The sequence below is a fragment of the Tinamus guttatus genome, unplaced genomic scaffold (genome assembly GCF_059628265.1).
Source record: "Tinamus guttatus ecotype Peru unplaced genomic scaffold, ASM5962826v1 Tinamus_guttatus_pri_ptg000497l, whole genome shotgun sequence".
Taxonomy (NCBI): Eukaryota; Metazoa; Chordata; class Aves; order Tinamiformes; family Tinamidae; genus Tinamus; species Tinamus guttatus.
In genome coordinates, this window is record NW_028289031.1 from 2,864,004 (window position 1) to 2,886,656 (window position 22,653).

Sequence of the window (22,653 nt, forward strand, 5' to 3'; positions counted from 1 at the left end):
TGCTAGTCTGAACACACCAATAGCTCTTCCTTAACAGCTTCTTTCAAGACCAACTTCTGACCCAGTATCTAGAGAAAAGCACTTTGCCAGTCATGGCAACTGTGGCACATGAAGGTCCTGACATTGCCTTTTTTTTTTTTGATACATAAATTCTTAGTAGCATAGGATTGTGAAGGCTGGTAACATGCACACCCCTGGAGTACATGGAGTGCATCACCATCTACTTTTTCCTGTAGGCTTGCAAGAAGCCGGTCACCCTTTCAAATTTGGTATCTGAGCACACAATTTTTATGGTGAAAAGGACCGTGTAATTTTTACTAATATTTTGCATTTACAGAGTGCTTTATATTCAGGAATAAACACATATAAACTAAAGAAATAGTTACACTGTATCTGTGCAATACCTAAAAATATGGGGAAGGATTTACAGGAAGAACTGCATTATATTATTAGAGTAATTGGTGTAAAGACTAAACTATTTCTAACTGCTACTACACAGCAATTCAAATCCAGTAATTTCTAACTTTTCAGATTGTCTTTGGACTACTTCTACAACAATATGAACTTCCCAGACATGAAAAATGACAACCTACAGGCTACTAAATAAAAAGCACCCCAGATTGAAATCTCCATAAAACCTCCAGTCACCAGAACACCAAACCTTTCTCCAAAAAGAATCCTTGAGAAACCACCACATACACTCCAAAACAAATCAGCCTGAAGATGATTCTCCCTCACAACAGTATATATATTTCTCCAGAAAGATACCATAACTTCCAAAAAGAAATGCTTTTCAGATGTATTTACTGTAAGTACAAAAGAAAATTCTTGCTGGCCGTAAGTTTTTGTCACATACCACCCATCACCAAAATCGGAACAGGAAAACTACTCAATTACAAACCAGAACCAAAGATTGTACTACAATGACTCATTCAACAAGAACACACTATTTTCAGTTTTCAACAAATGTCACAGAAAAAATAAAAAGGCAACAAATACAACTGGTCAATTTAGCTCCAGGTCCACCTCATTGGTGATCCTACACAAAGACAAACAATCAAAAATCCAAGATAACATAATCCTCATCTCAAAATATAACACAGTTCATCCAATGCAACAATATTCTCATAGGAACCGAGTGAAATTAAGCAAACATTACACACAAGGTGAACCCATACAGTGAGTTATTAAAGGAGAGGACCTTCCTGTTGTCAGTAGGCAGCCTTTCCACAGAGCACTCACTTTATCTTTGATGTCTCAGTGCTGCTCCTCAAGGGGGAAACCACACAGAGTGTTCTCAAACGACAAGCCCCAAAACCAAAATTCACAGCTCTTCCAGAGTCAAAAAAAAAAAAAAAAAAAAAAAAGCCCGCTCAAAAATCAAATAAACAAGCAAACAAAATAAACCTCAGCACATGTTGGCTATATAGTTTGCCTCAGTTTCTCAGGTGATGTCTCCCTGTCCTGAAGGGGATAGACCCCTGTTAGTCCCAAGTGACCGAATTGGTTGCTGCAAGTAGAGAACAGTTCCTGGCCTAGGCCATGGGGACCCAGAGGGGCCACTAATATTGCTCAGTTAACTACTTCTACCAAGTCACAGCAAGATCTGAGGTTAAAAAAAAAAAAAAAAAAAAAAAGTCAGAACACCATAAGAGTGCTACCACATCTGATCCAAGCTCACACATCTAAAAATTTCAAAGGAAACCCTGAAGTTTCCTAGAAAGAGCTCTGCTCTGCATCATCTGATAGACGGTGCCCTTCAGCGATTCAGCTGCTTTTTAAGCAAGACAAAATGCCCCACTTCAGTCTTTTCTGTGCTTTTCAGAGCAGTCCTGTAAGCCAGGACTGCAAGACTGTCCTCGAGTTCCCCAGGGTTATGTTTCAAATCAATAACCCTGTTTGCTCTGACAAACACAACCACCTGCAGGGCAGCCACAGCAGCCTCTCCGTGGGTGCTGAGGGCCACACGTACCTCTTTCTGCAGAGCATCCTCGGGTTGGGCAAGCAGCTGAGCAGCTGTTTCGCTTTCCAGTGTCTTCACCGGGAGCAGCGTGCTCTCTGGGACAGGCAACAACCTCTCCAGGGAGTGCTCCATGACAGGGCTCAGTTCAGAACTGTTTTTATTCAGGACACTGTCTGTCATCACAGCTTCCCTGTCCTTTTCAGCCAAGTCCTCTTGATTATCTCCATCGTCACCCACTGAGGAGTTGAAGCCATTTTCATCTGTCACCATCAAGCTCCAGTCAGCATAATCTGCGCTCTCCTTCTGCTCATGTTTGATGCCAATCTGAAAGGGGTCCTGCTCCAGCTCCTTGTAATCATCTATGTACTCTGGTATCTCCTCAAGGCTGGGATCTTTGCCAAGCAGCGACAGCTCCTTCAGGCTACTCACTTCCTCAGAGGGCTCGTTCTGGAGTCCCACAGCGTGGCCCATGCTTGGGATCACCTGCCCATAGCCCAGCAGTGAGGCTGGCCTCTGAGAGGGCCTCAGCACAAAAGTAATATAGGACTTAACCGTTTCAATTTTCTTTGGTTCACAGTTCTCTTTGTACTGACAGTTGACGATGTAACAGCGCCGTTCAAACATCCAGGACAAGTCACAACCAGAGAGGTCACAACAGGCTGCCAGGCAGTCGGACATGGACACAGCGTGGGGAACTCGCATGATTTTAGTGGTTTCCAAGTTGGGAGATATCACTGCACCTGAGTACATGGCTCCTTCTCTGCACTGCTCACAACGGAAACCTGAAACAATAACACCAATGTGAGGCACAAAACTATAACCAAACCAAAATAAACAACAGAGAGGAGGAGGGAAAAACATCTCTCATGTGACAAAATCTGCCATCTCATTTAACCTCATGAAGATTGTCTTTGACATCAACACAATTGTGGGGTTTAAGGCAAAAGCCGAGGAAAAGTATTAAGTTCTGAAGCTCCTCGTGCTTTAACCACTAGTTTCTGTGGTATCTCAGGAACTTGCTGCTGATGGGATCATCCTTCCTTCCTAATAGATTTTGCATAGATTTTGCAGTGAAGTTGTGATCTTTAAATATGAGAGCTCAGTTATGTCCACAGCACATGACAGACTGAGGGGAAGGTGTTTAAAGCAAGCACAGATCAACATTAAGCACATAACTGTCATTTTTTTTTCAAGCATTTGCCTTTGTGTCTTTTTCCTAGTTACACGTTATGACTTCTCTTCAGAATTCCTTCCTCCAGAGCGCAGTTTGAAAAAACTGGCCATGCTTCAAAACGCTATCAAGTAAAACGAGCACGTTCTCCTTAACAAGTTTTTCTATTAGACTTGCTCACTCAGCTAAAGAAAACAGGACGTCCCCACGGCGTAGCTAACACAGTCACAAAAGGCCGAGTCCTGTCCTTCCTGCCTGGCAGCTCAGTAACGCGGCTGTCAGCAGAGCTTTCAGAGTGGAAGCCTCCACTCGTGAGGCTTCCTCCAGTCATGATAAACAATAACAAATCAAATAAAAAAAGAAAAATATCAAGGTGCAGGAAGAGGCCAGCAATGGGGGCTATGCCCAACCACGACCCGGAGCCCTCAGGGGATGTGGTCACTACCCAAACATAATCCAGGGTTTCCACTGCTTCTTCATGCTGGATAGCAGCACGCTCCCATCACAACACATGGTCGGCGAGTAGCTCCTGCGGAGCACAGCACATACTGCTGAAGGTGAACGTATTGCCTGCAAGCTAGTGGGTTTTTTTTTTTTAAATAGAGTTCAATGCAGAAGCATACTGCACCACAGAATATTCCCCATGACCTGGCCCTAACACACAAGCTGGCTGCGCAGCCTGTCCTTCAGCTGCTGACTTCTCTCTCCTCTGCACAAGCAGCACGGCAAACAGGCAGAGAGGAACACCCTTCACAATGACTTTGCAGAGCTAGGTATTTGGGGAGGAAAAAATAGAAAAACAAACCAAAAAATTATTTTTGACTTGCAAATGTCTATATAACTGATCAGAAAGTTGACAAGAAGAATAAATAGCTCCAAGTACCATTCTTCAGTCTTTCAGCTACACTTTCATACAGTGTGAGGATGCTGTTTATTCTTGCACTTGACATTTTGAGTGGGGAAAAAAAAAATCTATCTAGGGGAACTTGAAATAACCTCTCCTGTCTAGCAACCCAGACAAGAGGTATCTTTATTTGCACGCCAGAGGTGTTGCTAGTTGTGCATTTTCTTTTCCATGTCATGTACAATTATTTCCTCCACAATCCCATCCATCTCTAAGAATATAAGATGGGTAGAGCTTTCAAAGGCCCACTTTAAATCATTTATTTAACTGAACCACTCAATTTCCATAGAGCAGTCAGAAGAGGTTGGGGTTAAAATAAAAAGGGCAGAAGTTGGGTGACCCATTTAACCATTCCGTCTCTCTGAAACGTATATCCAGTTAGTCATTACTGTAAATCAGGAGAAATACAGGAAACAAACTTTTGGAAGGGTGAAAGAGAAACACCACTCAGCAAGCTCCACGGTAAAGCCTGGCTTTGAACCTAAATTGCCCAAGGGAGTGCCCTAGGCACAAATCTTAGTTTCCTTCTCTTTCTGTAATCAGAAAGTCAAATGGCCTTGTCTTCAATCTGATAAGGAATAGAAAAGAAAGAGAAAAAAAAAAAAGAAAACCTCCAGAGTTTCCGTGCAATGGGAAAATTAACTCTAAATTACATATAACAGTGTGAACCAAATATCAAAGCAATTAAAGCTTTACCTCTTGCTTCAGCTAAAGTCACCCTGGCCAAGCTGAAATTCCAGCAGTAGCTGCACAAAACTGGAAGAATTGAAGAGACTATTTCAGCCTGATGCTAGGTGTGATATCTGATATCTAATCTAATTTCCCCTCACCAATACTTACTTTGCTAGGGACTCAATAATAGATACCTAAAGGTCTCTATTATTTCCAGAAAATATGCTAAAAAGGTGACACGTGAAAGGTCACATATTAACACTCATGTCTGCTAAGCCATGACCTCACCTGACAAGAAACGTTTCCATACTTTTTTCCCTTCAGTCAGCTGTGATGAGAAATCAAAGCACTGTTCTGGTCTGGAAAGTAATTGCAAAAACAGGATCAGGCTACACTGCTTATCATTTCAGAAATAAGCATTTGGGTTTACCTTTTTAGAAAGACATTCTCCCTCAGTTACTAACCTGCTTGGACGCAGTCCTGTGCCACGTGCTCTAGGTGACCCTGTGTGGGCAGGGGGGGTTGGACTAGATGACCTCTAAAGGTCCCTTCCAACCTTAAGGATTCTGTGATTATGTGATTCCTGGTACCTGGACCACTTACTGCCTAACAGTTCTGCAGGCCAAATGTTTCCCTTCCAACACACAAGTTGTGCTTTGTTACGTCCACAGTAGGGTGGCACTCGCACATCTAAAGACCCACTTGAGTGAGTTGCCTTTTTTTTTTACAAGGCAGTTTCATTCCAAAGGGATTCCCTTTCCCAGTGAGGAAGGCCCCGTGCCCTTCCTCCAGCCAGCGAGTTTGCTGATATCCCGAGTCCTGAAGCTCAGCAACTGCACATCCACCACGGCAGCTTGGGGGTTCTTCCCAAAGGAGGCACAGGGACTAACTGCAAATAACTTGAGCAGCTTGGAGGCCAGCATTTTTTAGTGAGTAAATAACCAGTTTAGTCAGTCTGCTAACACCCGGGCTCTTGTGGCTGATCACCCCCATGGGAAGCCCTGCATGACCAGAAAGCAAAAAGGAGGCGGCAGCTGGCCTCCTGCCCAGCATCTACTGCCATTCCTCAGCCGGGCCTGCCTCATGTTTTATTTTGTCGCCTTCCTTCCAGACTGGCAACACTGCTGTTGTGGTTGTGTCAGGTTCTTCCCTAAAAGTAACTACGTGCCACGTACCCACCCCACGCACCCCTCAACCTGCTTGTAGTGCAGGGCCACACATCGTCCTCACAGCACAGCGGCCTCCAAGCTGCCCTGGAGCGGCCTGCAAGGCCCCAGAGCAGCTTCCGTAGGCTTCTCTCTGCATTCCCCACAACTGCTCTCCCCACTCCGTTTAAGGCATAAACAAGCTGCCCGCTATCTTTATGGTCAATGCTTTATTTTTATTAATTTATTTTTTTAAATCTATTCAAGCAATCTGTACCTTGTCTGGGAAAATTTTGAGAAGAAAGAGGCTACGTTTACGTTTTAATATTCCCTACCAGCTTAAGATGTTGAAACACTTTGATAAGGTAAAACCATATTTTAAAAAAAAATGCAGTCTCTTAAGAGTAGAATTTGAATTACATTTATCAAGCTAAAGCCAACTTCCACAGCTGAATTATAAAATCCTAATAAACAAAAAAAAAAAACACAGAATTTATATCATAAAATGTTGACAAAGGCTCAAACTCCAGCAGCTTAATAACAGCCTACAGAAAGTACGATCCTGGAGACCAGAAAAGCCAAATTAGTGAGAACTTCATCAACATTAATTGATTGTCCATCGACACAGTCCTTGCATCCATTCTTCTGGTAACAGCCAATATCTCTGTACACTATGAATGTATTTTCGTTCTCTCTCTTTCTGCTGGCTGCTCTTAGGTTATTTGGCATTTCCCCTCCATTTCTCCAAAATCCCATAGGTCTTTGAACAGGACTATCAGGGATGCTAAGTGCTCTTTTGGGTCTCAGCAGGATGTTCATTGTAGACTCAATATGGCACATGGAGAAGGAAGAAAACAGAAGAAAAACACTAAATTACACAAAGGCAAATCCTTGACATAAAGCTAAGTATTTGTATATACATATGTGTGTGTGTGTGTATATATATATGTGTGTATATACACACACACTATATACACACACACACACATATATATATATACACATACCCCAATAATATTCTAATCAAATCTTCAAACAATGAGTTGCAAAGCTTTGGCAGTCCTTACAGTAGCAGTCTGCGTGATGCCTGTAATTAATTTGTTGTGTTCAGGATTGGTCAAAGCTCCCTCATTAGCAGACCTGATGGATGTCTCCAAATGCTGTCTTCATTTCATGAATTGCTATTAACCCTTTTTGTCAATGATAAATCACTAAGTGCTATTTAAAGGGGACAGGGAAGGGGAGGGGGAGAGACTCTTCAGAAGAGTGAGTGAAATGAGATTTCCCAAGTAGTTGTAAATTCAGAGAGGTTAAGGCCAGATGAGATTGTGGACATGCTCACTGCCCAGATGTGCCCCAACTGCAAACCATATCAAAACGATTCATCCAGCCCGGAGCCTCCTCTCCCTCAACAACCTGTTGCTGCCCAAGAAGCTCAGAGCTTTCTCTGCTACGTGACTGAGGGTCCTGAAGAGCTACCAGGTGTGAGCGTCCAAGTATGCTCCACCACGTGACAGAAATGCTTGTCTGTCCAAGCAGTGATATCGGGTACTGGCAGCTGGAGACCAGAAGGGCATGTTCATATCTGCCACCCTCATGTCCCTCCATGAGGAGCAACCTGAGCACTTCCAACAGAAACGCTGGAAATGGTATCACCAGGCACTACACCCTCTAGTCTCTCTGGGAAGCAGGTAATGCTTGTCAGAACCAGAACAGCTACTAAAACATCCTGCCCATCCACAGGGCCTCAGAGCAGTGGCTGCACTGTTAATTCCAAGGGATACTCAAGTCTCGAAGTGCCCTTTGATGCACAGGTAAGCGCATGGGAAGAAAGGGGTCGTCTTCCTCACAAAGCTCAAGCCTAGCGGAGGAAAGCAGAATGAAAATTGATGGTTTGCAACATGCTCTAGGGAAGTGTGTTATTAAATGAAGAAAGGGATGCTGGTGATGCCCACCAAGAAGCTGGTTGGGCACATAACAAACAGCCGGACTGCAGGCAGCAACCAGAGCACACATGTACCCATGACCACGGCTACCACCAAAGCCTCTTTGTGTTTCAGCTGGAATGCCTGATGTCAGAACATAGCACCACCACATGAACACAGAGCAGCTGAAAGCTGAGAGTCAGTCAGCAGGGCTTTTAAGATATTTGCAGGAATGCATTTCGGCAAAGCTATTCTGCAAAATGTGCATCAAATGCCAGATTATAATACACCTATTCACGAGGAGAGCTACGCTGAACTGAATCCAAGGTGTTGGATTCCCAGTTACAGAGTAAAGTGTATTTGTGACAGAAAGCCACGTCTTCTCTCAGTGACAGAGCTGTGCATAAAACAACTTCAATTCAGATGAAATGGCATATTGTATCGTATATTTATATCCATAAACATAATTTTTTTGGAATGCATTACCACAGCATGTATTGATTTTTACAAATGGCCAGAATACTTCAAATCCATTCGAAGAGAAGCCGATTTCATCAACGAATGGATGTAATGCAGAGGAATTGGACCACATGAGAAGGTACCTTACATAGAGCAATTCCAAGCTACATCCAGAGGCCTGGAAGTCTGTCATCCTAGCTGCACGCGACACCGAGTGACAGAGGCAGCACACGCAGCACACCTGTAAGGCACCAATACTTACTGCCACTGCCAGCCCAAGAAGCACTGATCAAGGTCACTGACACAGGTCAAAATCTATTGGGTGACCTGCCTAGTGCTGTGTTGTCTTTTTCTGAAAAAAGCCAGTTATCAACAGAAGCCATCGCACACACACCCACAAAAGGTCATCAATCTAACAAATGCTTTCTAAATAGGAGGGAGTAGTTGCCCACTTCAATTCCCTTGACAAACCACAGCATATTCTTCAAACCCCCTTCCGAAGATATTCACTCCTGAACCCCAGTTACTCTGTTTTCTCGAGGATGAAATGCCAAACCTTTCTTACTAAGTAAGCCTTCTCATCAACTTAATTAACATAACTGGCAAGGAAATTTGGCTTTAAAATAAATAATAGATAAATAAAAGGGAGAAGGGTTGTGAACGGAGAACTACTCAGTTCTTCCTGGATTCTTGCCCCCTCCTAAAAAGACTAGGTATTAGAGACAAGCTCATGGATAGAGAAAACAGAACAAAACAAACAAGCAAACAACAACAACAACAATAACAAAAACAGAATGAATGTCTAGCAGTTTTCTGAGCCTGAGATAATTCACCTTGAAGCTTTCCCTGAAAAAAAAAAAATCCTTTTGACATGACAGAGATGAGCATTTATTAATGTATTACAGCAAACACATCCTGGCAAATCAACAAGGCCCTTCCACTTCAATCAGAGTTGATCTTAATTGGATGGAAAATACCAGCAACTTATCAATGTAGAAGTAAATAAACAAAAGAAGGAGTGATACTAAAATGTATTTCCTCCTAAACATTGTGCACAGATGCCCAAGATATGGAGAGAGGCTTGGAATACAGCCAGAGGTCTGAGTGTAATTGCTTTGTTCTCAAATAAATCAAGAAAACATAGCAAAAATGCACCTAAGAATAAAAGCAAAGCTTTCTGTGTATACATGACCAATATCTTAGCCTGCCAACAATTAACAGTATTATCAAAAGCATAAGTTGTGACATTCTTTACAAAAACAATTCAGCATCCACCACACATGAATATTTCCCATTATTATTTTTTTTAAAAAAGATACTGCCATGGATTCTCTAGTAGGAACTCAGTGATATCTCACAGGACATGATTTTATTTGTTAGTTTATAAATAAAAGGTAAGAATGTGTTGCTTACAACACAAAATAACAAAACCTTTTCTTCAAATCCTTTGCACTGTGAGATCGTCACTGTGATCCTGAGGACTATTTCAGACCAGATGCCAGCACATCTGTAGTTAACGCCTATCTCTATTTCCCATCATTTCCAAATTTAGTAGTCAATTTAAGCCTCAATGCATTAGCAAGGATCTCCCTTATTAAAGGGCCAATCCTGTTAGTATCGCACGAGAGGAAAGCCAAATAGCTGAGAATTATTTTCTCAGTTGTTGCTAATATAGATACTGCCAGTACCCCTATAAACAGAATTCAAAAAAGTAAAGCCTGTGTTCACACTTACTGTTCTGTACTTTCCATGTCAAGATCATCCACATCAGATTAAATTTCCCTATGACAGAGGCAGTATTAAGAATTACCATTTCACCAGTCTGATTATGGAAATAACTTACCTACAGCCAAGTGCTAACCACTATGGCTGGAAGCTGAAACTTACAGTATTTCCCTGTGGTCCTTGAAAATAATTTTAGTGTGTTTGAACAGGTATGGGAAGGGGAAAACGAGAACAAAAGCACTTCTGCGATTCATGATGAAGGCCTTAGGGCTCTTCAGAACAAAAAACAAAACAAAACAAAAAAACTGCAGAACACAAGTAATATGCCTGCATTATTCAGTTTCTTAAGATACTGTCTTTGCCCGTGGCACCTCTTCTATGTATACAGCCAATAACGTTTTCCTCTCTTGTTTTGTTGATGCTTCTGATCTTCCTATCCTACACCCTTCTTTCTTCTCTACTACTATCAGTTACCTCCTAAATACGGCTGCCTCAGGAAAGAAAATGAGAGAAAAATCTCCTGGATCGCTCCCCGCTCTTGCCCTGCACGTCTCCTCCGAAATCAGCGTAGCAGAGCCCTGCAGAAATAACTCCAAATGGCCACGAGAGCTTTTCCAGCAAGGAGCCACACCAGCTTCCAGCTCTCAGCTTACTCGGACTGCATCCACACACACACAAACACACACACACAAACACACACACACACGCTCAGAACCGTCTGCTTCGCTCGCGCTGCGCGACTCAGACACACAAGAAGGAAACTCCTACCTGGTATCGCCCATAGTAACAGGCAGAGAATAGCGAGTCCAAATGCCATGCTGCACCAGGAAGGCAGCGACCACTGCTCTCGCAGCCAGCTGCGTGGAAATCATAGGGCTTTAGCTTCGGTTTCCTCTAATAACGTTTAGTGTCCTGCCGTGGCCGTGAAGCACTGCAAGAGACAGCACAGGAGGAGAGAGAGGTCAGAAGGGAGCGTTAATGAGAAGGGCACAGCAAAAGCAGGCAGGCAGGTTAGACGCAGCCTTCACCGTTACCTCCTGGCTTCTTCGTGATGGATGACAGGGCAAATCAGGCACGAGGAAGATACAGAACAAATCACCTACCCGAAAGCCTCATTCTCTAGACACACGCGCGTGCTTCGCACAGAGCTTTACGCCCGGGCTTCTTAACCTCCAAAACCACAAATATCCTGGCCGCAGTTTTCCGGCGGAGCGAGGTTTGCCTGTGGCTGTAGCTGGGAGGCGGCAGGCAGCGCAAGCCGCCCGGCAGTGCTCGGCACGGTCGGTGCCACGGTGCTGCTGCGAAGGCGGCTCTGGAGGCAGCGCTCCAGCCAGCAGCTGGGGAAAGGCCGGCACGCACCTCCCCGGGATTCTTAAGGAGCACAGGAGTAACAGCATCGTCTGAAACTTTTGTTTTTCCCCGCAAATCTATGGCGCAAACACTCTTTCTGCTCCAGGTATAAGCAAAATGACCACTACATCTGGAAGAAATAAACCACCAGGGAGCCCACACGCTAGCTGCCGTTTCAAAGAAGCCTTAAAAACAGAAAGGATAAATTAGATTTAAAACCAAGTCCCAAATGCAAAAAGATAGGGCTTCTGGCAAGCGCTCTACAAGACCAGGAAACACTATTATTGACTTCCCAAAAGCCGGATACTTAATTTAAAATATAATCTGACTTTCAGGACCTCTGTTCTGTCAGGAAAGCAATCACAGTCCCTTCCCTAGCTTCCCTGCGAGAGCTGCAAAGAACATTGACAAGTAAGTGGGCTGCTCAATTTATTTAAACGCTGCTCATCTGAAATGAAAAGTCATCTCTAATCACAAGAAGTAACTGTCACCAAAAGAAAAAAAAAAAAAAAAAAGCTTCAGGTATAGCAGTATTTTGATATCTGCAATTACATGCTCTCTCGGGAAGCAAGGAAGCAATTCCTGTCAGAACATACATAGCTGTGTGCCTAGGTGGTGAACTGGAAGGATTTAGGAAGGTTTTGCCTTAGAAAGAGCAACAGGTTGTAAAAAAGCTTCCAGTTCGTACTCCCACCTAACAAACCCTTCAGCGACAGGGCCGTTTCCGACCCTCTCTCGTTCCTCAGCTGCTCTCCTGCCCTTCCACCACCTGTATAATTATTTGGTTTTGTAACAGGCAGGAACCCCCAAACTTGTCATTTTTCCAGTCAAACCATCCCATGCTCCCAGCGGGAACGCGACCACAGAAATGACCGAGCCCTGGGCAGCAAAGGGGTCAGCAGCAGCAGAATAAAAACCAACACTCAAGCGCGGGAAGGCAGAGTTTTTGTGCCAGCCCTGCCATGCAGAGCGTCACCCCCCTCTCTCACTGCAGATGCGGTGCAAACAGAAGCGGTTCCAGCGCGCACCGAAACGAACCGCGGAGCTGGCGCCGCAACCCCGGCCCCCGCTGCGCACACAGGCACCTCCGGGGGGGAAGAGGCCATTTCCTAAGCCTTTCCAGCTGAACCCATCAGCACACGTCTACCTGCACAGCTTTGGGGACGTTTTTGTAGCTTTTGAGAAAGAGGAACATGGACAGGATGGACAACTCCATCTGCATTTCCAACCCTAATAATGGACATCCCCAAAGACCTCCGCAGGCTGGGGAGGGAGGAGATAACACGCGCAGCGAGTCAGCAAGATCCTCATTTCTAACAGGGCCTTTTCCCCTTTTCTGGGGAAATCTGTTCCACATGCAAGAGCTGCTACCACCAAAAGGTGCAGTTTGCAACACAACCCCTTACTGGAACCTGGGATCTCTGCAGACCTGTATTAGGCGTTTGCTGCAAGCTTCACTAATTTCTAGAAATAACGCACTGAGCCAGACAGGGAGAAAAAAAAAAAAAAAAAAGACAGTTTCAGTCCTTTAGCCTAAGGAAAAAGGCATCAGGCTTGCAATCAGAACATCGGGAGGTCAAAATTAAGCCTGATCAGAAGAGAGAAGAATAATCCTGTTTAACAGAATTTAACAGAATTCTGCTTTACAGAATTTAATTTTCCTAAGCAAGACCTTTACTATCTCACTGCCACTCAAAGGAGACAAGTGTCAGCTTCCCACGAAAGGGGTGCCTGATGATCCTGATCTTTGCTGCATTGAGTGTCCTGGATTTGGACACTTAAGGACTCATTCTGTGTACATCTCCTGAAAAAAATATTTAAAAAAATAATAAAAAAGTGACTTGCAGCAAAATTATATCTTCTTAATACAAATAAGAGAAAGTTACCAAAGCTGCAGGTGCCAGATTGACTGTATGTATGCACCCTTGCCACAGAACCCTTATATCCTATATAGTACGAGGAATACAGCTTTTACACAAAAGGAGCACTGCCTTTTTCTACGCCTCTTTATAGCAACACATCTCTACTGCTGTTTGGTTTCTATGCAATAAAAAGCTTGACTTCCCTAGAAAATGAGCTTGCCTTTCCCATTATAGGACCAAGCCCAGACACAAGGCACACGTGCACAAAATTGAGTACCCGGCCTCTGGCCCACAAAAGAAAACATCAGTACCAGAAAAGGAGAATTTTCTTTAAATAGTTAGGAGTATGATGAATTAGGATGGTAAACACTTAAAATATTCACAGCCATTGCATATGCATGTAGTGCTCCTCCGATCTTCCCTGCTCTGCCCACCACAAGTTCACACGTAAAAACGAGACCTTAAAAATCACATAGAAGGCGGGCCATGAGGCTGCAGAAGTTAAAATAACTCGGGCCAAGAGATTCTTTTTCCAGCTAAATCTCTGACCTTCACTCTTCTCACAAAGCCCATCACCCCCACAGCAAAACGAGCAGGCAGCGCTGCTGGCTCTGACTTCAAATCTTCTCGGCTCTGAACGGCTCCATCTGACTTGTACTCTGAACTGGGTGAGGGATGGCGGCCTTGAGAAGCACACGGACAGCTTTATACGTGGCTAAAACACCTGCAGCCTGACTCTGGAAGCAGTGACACTTGTGCAGCTCCAGCTGGCAGCTCTCAGCTGTGCTCCGGCCGACCCGAGGAGGAGGGATTTTGCACAGAAAACCCAAGACGAGCACTTTACATTTACGACCCCGTAAGCACACGTGGCTGCTGCTCACGACCACAGCGCCTTTAGGTAGGCAAGGGGCGAAGCAGGAAGTGCAGCTCCTTTCCTTTCCTTGCTCCAAGGAAAGGAATTGCTGGCGGCCCCCTCTCCTCCGCACCAAGTCGCACTCTGTGTTTTGATTCGCCTGGGCTGCAAGGCAGACTCCAGGATTTTAAGTTGGAGTGAGAAAGGGGAGAAGCCAGCAGAAGCACTCGACATCTCCTACACACAGTCAGACCAGGGCTAGAGCAGTAGAAACGTGCACAGGCTGCGTTACCTGTGTCTGGGGACGCACTAAATCCCAGCGCTGCACAACAGCGACCACAGTGTAAGGCCAGACACGGGTGCCCTGCAAGAGCAGCAACATCCCTTCAAGCTGGGAAAATCAGAGGCAGAAACCAGTGTGTGATGAAAACGGCCAGAGAGCAAAGGTGGACAGCTGAAATCTCCAGGAGAACGAGGGCTCTGAAACTGGGCCTGGGCAGCCTAACGCTGACGGCAAAGGCAAAGAGGGGCTTCTCATCTCCCGGCCTTGCTGGTCATCAGCACGGCTAGGGAACGTGCCATGAGAAATACCCCCAACTGCAAACATACGCCACAGCTGAAGCAAAACCCCTCTTTCTTAACTGACAGCTTCTCTTCTAGAAAGCAGATGGCAGAATGAACGAACACATTACTTACTAGGCTCTCTTTCACTTAATGGGAAAGTCTTCAAATAAATATATATTGTTAAATATTCCTATTGAATGTAACGTGCAAGAACCCTTTATGAATCCCTCCCAAGCACCTTAACTAGATAATTCATCAGTTACTGTACTTGTATTCATACCTGAGCTGATTAATTAATAACTGAACATTAACACTGTAGAGGGAAGCCTCGTGATGCCAGCGTGACACCTCATGACAGCAGCGTTTACCCCACATATCACAGATAAAAATCTCAAGGCAGGCACAAGAAATCCTAGCATTAAATATACTATACTAACTCACATCAACAAAATAGCCGCAGGTTAGGGATCTAATTAAAGGGGATAATTTTCAAACCCTCTGCAACAGGTGTTGGAGACATTGGGCACATCAGCAACTGTGAACTTTGAAAGCCACCCTCCACACACATTTTTTTTTTAACAGCAGGTATCTCTGTAGCTACAGCAGAGCCACAGCGCTGCATGGGAAGTTCTTCACTCCAGCCACAACATCTACACACGAAGCTGCAGCTTTATGCAGAGGGGCTCCCACATGTCTTGCTGAAGGCTGATGTCTAGATCAGCCTTATGGACCAACTCAATCCTCCATTCTCTTGGTCAAGCTAAGAGCACAAACAGCAAGGTAATGGTGATAAAGCAGTGGACTGATGAGGTGAGAACAGCCTGTCCCAGGTTACACTGAACGGGCTGCGCCATCACTGACATCCACTGCTCCTCCAAGGGCTCAACTCTATCAGCTGCACAAACCAAACAAAATAGCTTTGTGGAAAGGGTCATTTTACCCTACAGGACTTAAGCAGCCCTTACGATGATTGCTGTGGAGACAGTGAACAGAGGAACCTCCAAAGATGAGGTGCTTGACAGGGCTGCGCACTAGCAAGAATAATTTACAGGAAAAATCAATGAGTAGCAAAATTACTCTGCTGACAAACTGAAGCACCATTATTAGTGCCAGGATCCACATCAGGTTATGGCATATGATAAAAAGGGGAAATAAGTCAGAATTCCTCAGAACTGTTCCTGTTTTATTTGCAGCACGGATACCTGCTCAGCACTGAGGTGCTGCCTGGTCCCTTCCACTGCCCGCAGGCGAGACAGAGCATCCTCCATCCTCTATCTGACTCCTGGCCAGCCTGCTCCACCTCCGATTTTTACAACAAGAAAACAGCCTAGGGGAACAGATAGCCCACACGTACAAAAAACATCAAGTTTGAGCTTAAGATGGAAAAATAGAGATAGGCAAAGAGATTTAGCAGAAAAGGGTGTGTGAATCCTTTCCAGGCTTGAACTCGGGCCTGAATTTGTTACTGACTGAAAGCTTGGGCGATGAAGCCGTGCGGTCTGGACCCACTTCACAGCGTGTCATTAGGCAGGAAGCAACAACCACGGCTGGCTCGCCGGGCGGCCAAGAAGCCGGAATGGGACCACGCGCACAGACACCCTTCTGTGGCACAGGGGCAACCCACAGGACAGGGGTGCTGCTTCTGCAGAAACCGAGATAGCTTTTAAGGAGAGTTAGAAGACAGAAAAACACTCATGTGGTATTTAAGGAGGACTAACTGATCAGAGAAGCACACAAAAAAACAAGAATGTACTTTTCTGCTTGTTCAAGGTCAAAAATTTCCATTAGCCATGTACTAAAACTAGAACTTTGCTGTTATGAGATGAAGGTAAGAGTTTTTCTTTTCTTTTTTTTTTTCCCCTTCCTGCTCATACTATAATCCCTCAAAAATAAAAAGCATCCATAGATTTAAATCATCATTGTCATTTTGCATATCCCAGGATTTTTGCAGCTTTCCTTTAACTGCCATTTCCTGAGCTGAAGTAGCTACGTAAAAATCTCAGCTTTCAGTAGAAAGAGAAAACTTCCATTCCTGTTACTACAGAGAAAGCCCTAACAATCTGAACCTAGAAGGTACAGACCCTAAAATTAATTTTAATTAATTTAAAATTTTAATTTAATTAATTTTAAATTTTAATTTAATTAATTTTAAAAGACCCTAAGTATCGTCTTTTTTAAAGGTCCTCATAGGATGAGGTCATGACCCCATTTAAGTCAATGTCAGGATTTAGGAGACCTCAGGTTTAGGAAACCCCCTCATGATATTTGAACCTTTTTAGCTGAAAAGGATGCTATTTAACATCTGATACTTGAAATCAACTCTACTTGTAACTAGCCGTCTACCTAAGCATCAAAGGCAGTATTTGCAGGTCTGGAGATCTTAAATATATTGTATGGGAACCATAAACACTGATGTTAGAAGTGATAAACACAAAGACCATCAATGACAGTCAAAGAAAATGGCAAGCACGTGGCACCTCCAGAAAGTAGAGGCCAGATGTCGCACAAACACATAAGGTTGTCTTAAAACAGAAGCAACTTCAGCCAATGCAACACCAGCCACAGACTGAAACCAAAAGATTTTACATTATGCATTGCACAGTGCAATTTGAAGTTTTGCAATTAAAACTACTACTGAATTTCATTTTAAAATTATACTGGTAATGGTAGTTGTGATGTAAACATTTTTTAATGAAGACACGGAATTATTATATTAAAATTCAAATTTTACTGCCTTTTTGGTTTTTTTTGAGCTTACTTTACTTAAAATGGAAAGTAGCATTCCTGGTTTTACGGCCTTCAGGTGACTAATATTACTTCTGCTGGTTAACAATACCTTGGCAGTAAATGAAGCAATGATATGATAGCTGAAGTCAAATGGACCCACTGGGATTTCAGATTATCTTTTTATACTACAGGAATAGAGCATCAGAAAACAGGGCTTCGAAGTAATGTGAGTGCATCTAACTCACAGTAACCATCAAGAGCTCTTCATAGACCTCGAGGGACAGGCTCAAGAAAGTTAAGCAGTATCATCCACACAACTAATTAAACACTGTTGGGATTAGAGCACTGAACATCCAGCCACTACCCGAGATGGAACCGCAGGCACTGCAGGAGAAAAGGCTCATGTAGGTTGCCAGGAAAGCCAAAATCTTACAGGCAAATTGCATAAACCATTCATGCCTTGTTATTTTGCCATTTCCAAGAGAAGATTCCAACCGAAGCTGCATTTTGTGCATCCACTCCCAGGTTGAAGCCTCACATATCGATACCCAAGCAGAGGGACAGGCAGTCGATTTTTGTGGCCAAGAAAAGTGAGGGGGGAGCAAGGTCTTTTCACCCACACAACTATGCCAAGTTTTATGCCCATTGCCAGCCTGGCATATCCAGCAGAAAAAAAGCTCACGTACCCATTCTGTGTCTATGGATCCTCATTTTATTTATGGTACTTTTTAAGTCACGATTGCCCAATTTCACCCAAATTCAACAAAAGAGCAGAGGACAAGAAGGCATCCATGTTCCTACCAAATGTGTAAAAACAAGAAAGCCAGGAGAGGCCAAACTGCAATCTGGAATTTTACAGGCCTGCCCTAGGAACATTAAAAGATTGTCACCCAGTTTCAATACGTGAAGATAGCTGCCCTCATGTCGTATCATCAACACAGCCTGAAAAGTCCATCAGCCTCCAGAGGCAAGTTCACAGAAAGCTTCATTAGCTCTGCTGGCCCGAAGGCTACGTGTTTGTTTAGGCACACAGAGCATCACTTCTTCAGTCTTTGCAAGCAAACAGGGCAGCAATGGGAGGGTGCCCGGAGCTGTAAAAAGGACAACGTACAACGGGCAGAAGGCAAAGCTACAGAAACCACCCACACCAAAGGCAAACCTGGCCAGCCCCACCTCAGACAACTCAGCTTGCTTTTCCTTTTAAACTCCGCTGATGCTTTCCCATGGAAATCCCTACAACACACAGCAGAGTCAATAAATTGACACACAACAGATTTTTGGAGGAGAATGCATTAGGACCAGAGTCAACCACTTCTTTTGCCTATCCAACAAAAGGATTCTAACATTTATATCTTCTCCATAAACAGATAAACATTCATATCTTCTCCATCTGGGTTGCGCTAATGTTATCTATGCTCCTAAACACTTGGTAGTCACAGCCTGGCCCTGTCCAGAAAGAGATTAGATATTTATACAAAAAACAACAATATTTGCACTCAAATTACATTACAGATTGTATAAAAAAAAATACACACCACTCTGGGACGTTAACTAAATGCTACCTGCCTGGCAGTAGGAAGGATTTCTCCCCATGGACACGATATCCATTAAAGCAGTTCTGTACCTCCTCTGCAGCACTGAAATTGGAGACCGCTGAATACGCAGCACTGGATTGCAACCCCACACTTCTAATCCCCAAACCTCTAGTAAGGGTATACATTTAGTAGCAGCACCAAAAACTAGCAAAACACAGGCCATCACCACATGGTTTGAAGAAGACGTGCACCACAAAGGCAAGGAGCCGGCAGCAAGCAAAGCACGTCCTCCCTCACAGGAGGTGCAGCTGAAGGGGCCTGAAGGGCTTCACCTGAAACAGGCTTCAGGGGCAGGAAAACCAGCTATATTTAAGCTGTTCCTGAAGGACATGCTGCTAACAGCTTCTCAGGAACGTGACAGTCGCCTGGTCCCCACGCCATTGAAATGAAGAGCCACCTCTTCCTGACCAGATCACACCCACAAGCAGCGCAGCGAGACCTCGCTGCAGGCAGGGCACAACTAAGCTACAGCATCTCCAGGAGGGCACCAAGATTACTCAAGAGGCAACTGATTCACATCCACGTGTGTTTCCTTGGGAGCCTGAAGCATTCCAAAGCATTACACACCTTTCCACTCACCACTCCCTGTGCAAAAACGGGGAGGAGGGCTAGACTGTGCAGACACCCCAGAGCCAAATCTCGCCCACAGGCCACTCCTGACTGCAAGTCCCCTTGGCTTCAACAGCATCAAATCAGGACTACATGGCATTTTCCTCTGCCTTGCTCTCCAGGGGAACGTGTCGGCCCTTGCACATATTTACTCTCAACCATGCCTGCCCTGCTCAGGGGCACAATTTGACATGTAACACACCGAGCAGCTCAACCCCCAGCACCTGAGCTACCATAATCACTACAGGCAATACCACCAATCCAATTTTTACTAGGTTGACTTTTTAAAGATGCATATTTGGCTCAAGACAATCGCGGAGCATCCACTGCAACGGCCAACCTTGCAGGACAAGATGAGCGAGTAATTCCACAGAGCAAGCATTTTCCGGAGCTGTGCTGCTCAGCATCAGGCTCCTACCAGAAAACATTAAAACAGCAAAGGCAGATACAACAACCCACAGTTAGAAGCCAGCACAACCCGCATCGACTCCGCCAGGTTGCTGGAGAGCCCGGTAGAAGGCACGCGAGGCTGCTCCTCCAGCACAGGTGTGCAAATAGGCAGGGAGCAGCAGGACTGCCTAGTTCACAGATGATCTGCTCAAACGAGCAGGCCGAAAGGGGTCCGAGCACCGCCTGCTGCGCTTGTAAAGCCTCCACAAGCTCATGGCACCCAGAAAAGCGCTCATAATTAATTAATAATAAAAACATTGCACCTAAAAATCTCCTTTTGTTTAGGCGCTGCTTTACCGCCCGCCACACAGCCCCACGGGGCGTTCGGCAGCCCACACGGCAGCGCCACAAGCACTCGGGGGCCGCGGCGCAGCAGCCAGCGATATCCCCGTGCTCCTAGGAGACCCGCAGGGAAACGCCGCGACGCCTCGGCTCCGCCGCGGGAAAGTCTCCACGAAAAGCGTTTGTGCCTTAAAACAAAACAACAACAAATAATAATGAAAAATTAAATATCCGAACATATTCGCATTCCCTCGGCACAGGTGGCAGCCCGCGGCTGCTCCTCCCCATGCTCCCAGCCCAACAGGTAGCACACACAACATGCACAGAGGAATAAACAGCAAATATTAATGCTAGCGGCAACAGTAATACCAAGTAACCGTGCCCACGCTCCCCGCAGAGCCCTCAGCATCCCGGCGCCGCAGGGTCCCGCCGCGGCCCTACCTGGCGGCGGGCGCAGGGCTCCCGGCGCCGCGGAAGTGCCGCCCGCCCCCGCGCCGCGGCGGAGCAGGCGCCGGCCCTCGGCTCGGCCCCGGTCGCCGCTCCGCGAGGAGGCCCCGTTACCTGCGGCGGCTCCCGGCGCTGCCCGGGCGGCGGCGGCGCCCGGTGGGGTCGGGATCGGGGCCGGCCCTGCGGCGCGGAGGGGCGGAGGCGCCGCTCCTCCATCTTGGGGAGGGGGCGCGGCCGCCGCGCGGCGGAGCCGCCGGCATGGCCCGGAGCGCGGCCGCCCCTCGTCACGGGCCGAGCCGGGCTGGAGCGGGCCGCAGAGGACAGCGCGTCAGCCCAGGACGGGCGCGGGGTGCGCCCCCTCGTTTATTAATAAACAGTGCTGAGCTTTTGTCTCTGCTTTCCCTTCATCCTTATTATTATTTAATCCTTCCCCCCGCCGACTCCTGTTTGCCTGGTGACTTGCCCTGATGCCGCCTTCCCTGGAAGGCCAGCAGTGCAGCCGGGGGAAGGCCGAGGCACCCCTGCACAGAGGAGGAAGACGCCCAGTTTTTCCCTAGGGTGCGCAAGGTTGAGCCCGGCCTCCCACCACCTTCCTGTTGGGCCCTGGTGCCATCATGGCCGCTCAAGTGCAGCGTTTTGGGGTTCTCATTAGGAATTGAGCGCTTCCCACGGCAGCCACGCGCACAAGGGGTTGCTGCAGCTGGAGAAGGGCAGAGCGTGGCACCTCTCCTCTGCTCTTCTCGAGCACCCCTGGCCAGGTGTCCTCTATCTGCTGTCCTTCTGGTTCCTCCTTTCTTCTATAAGGATTAGATGCCTGATCAGCTGGCAAAGCCTTGCACCCTAGTGAAAACACCTCTGTCTAAAGCCTATGTAGAAGTACCCATACCTTACTCAGCACCGCTTTTCAATAATATGTTCAGCATTTCTTTCTCTTTGATGTTGCTCTACCCCGTTTCATCCTCATTCACATTCTCTGCTGAGCAACGACAGCACATTTGCAGTCAGAACATGCAGAAATTGTTTCTTTCTTTGCTTCTTACAATCGCACTCCAAAATAATTGGCCTGTTTCTGCATGGCAGAAGAACCTTTTCAACTCAAGACCAGAGCCCACGTTCCACAGACAAGAGCTGGGTTAAGCTGGCCTCTCGCAGCATCATTTCAAGCAAGCAGTTTCGTTTTCAAGTGAGATAAAATAGGAAGAGCTTTGAATTTCAAACTTCAACCATGAAGATTTTGTGCTAAGTTGCACAAGCCTGTTAAGGTTGGTACCCATATGCTTTGCAGGGTTGCAAGATCCTAATTTTACTAACTGTAAAAGCACCAGATGGGTCTGCACAAGATCTTTTGCGTCTTCTGCAAGAGGGAACATTCACTGGTATGCCCAGAGCCAGCAGCTTTTCAGTGAGCTGCTCAAGTGTGCAAAAATGTAGCTTAGTGTGGCACAGGCTTGGGGAGACAAGGCCTCTGCTCGTCCTGCAAGGAGGTGCATCCCACCAGCTCAGTGACGACAGCATTAGCGAGAGAATCAGAGCGGGAACTCTGCTTCCCTTTCCTCTCCTCACACGGGAGGAGCTGATCCAGTGCCCCCGACGCTCACAAACAGCCCACTCACAGTCTGTAAACTCCAGAAATGCTCCATGGCGGAGGAAGAGCACAAGAAAGTGGGTTTGCTGCAGATGGTTGAGCTAGGACGGCATTTTTGTGCTGAGCCAGGTCTTGCCTTTCACTGATGAGCTGATGAGCTAATAGGCTTAAGGCTGATGAAGTAAGGGGCTTAGCGCGCTGTAACTCTACCTGAAGACCTCTAAAGCCGCAAACTGTAGCCACCTGCGTGAATGCTGATCTGGTTACTTCCATCTGCCTTTCCACAATGAGTGCAGTTATTTGGCCAGACAAAAAGCCCCGGGCAGCTGTCATCACCCGAGGGAACATCCCGGGGCACTTTGGCA

General features: G+C 45.9%; 1 protein-coding gene across 2 annotated transcripts in view; it reads right to left on the reverse strand.

Moving 5' to 3' along the window:
- Nucleotides 1-10,893, reverse strand: part of KIAA0319 (KIAA0319 ortholog) — a 35,027-nt gene extending 24,134 nt beyond the window's left edge. For both annotated transcript variants that reach the window (XM_088533409.1, XM_088533407.1), the window contains exons 1-2: nt 10,733-10,893; nt 1,973-2,745 (exon numbers count right to left, since the gene is read on the reverse strand). In XM_088533409.1, the coding sequence (XP_088389535.1) occupies nt 1,973-2,745; nt 10,733-10,781 (822 nt within the window). In that variant the 5' untranslated portion in view covers nt 10,782-10,893. The remainder of the gene's footprint in view (nt 1-1,972; nt 2,746-10,732) is intronic.
- Between the last annotated feature and the right edge of the window lie 11,760 nt (nt 10,894-22,653).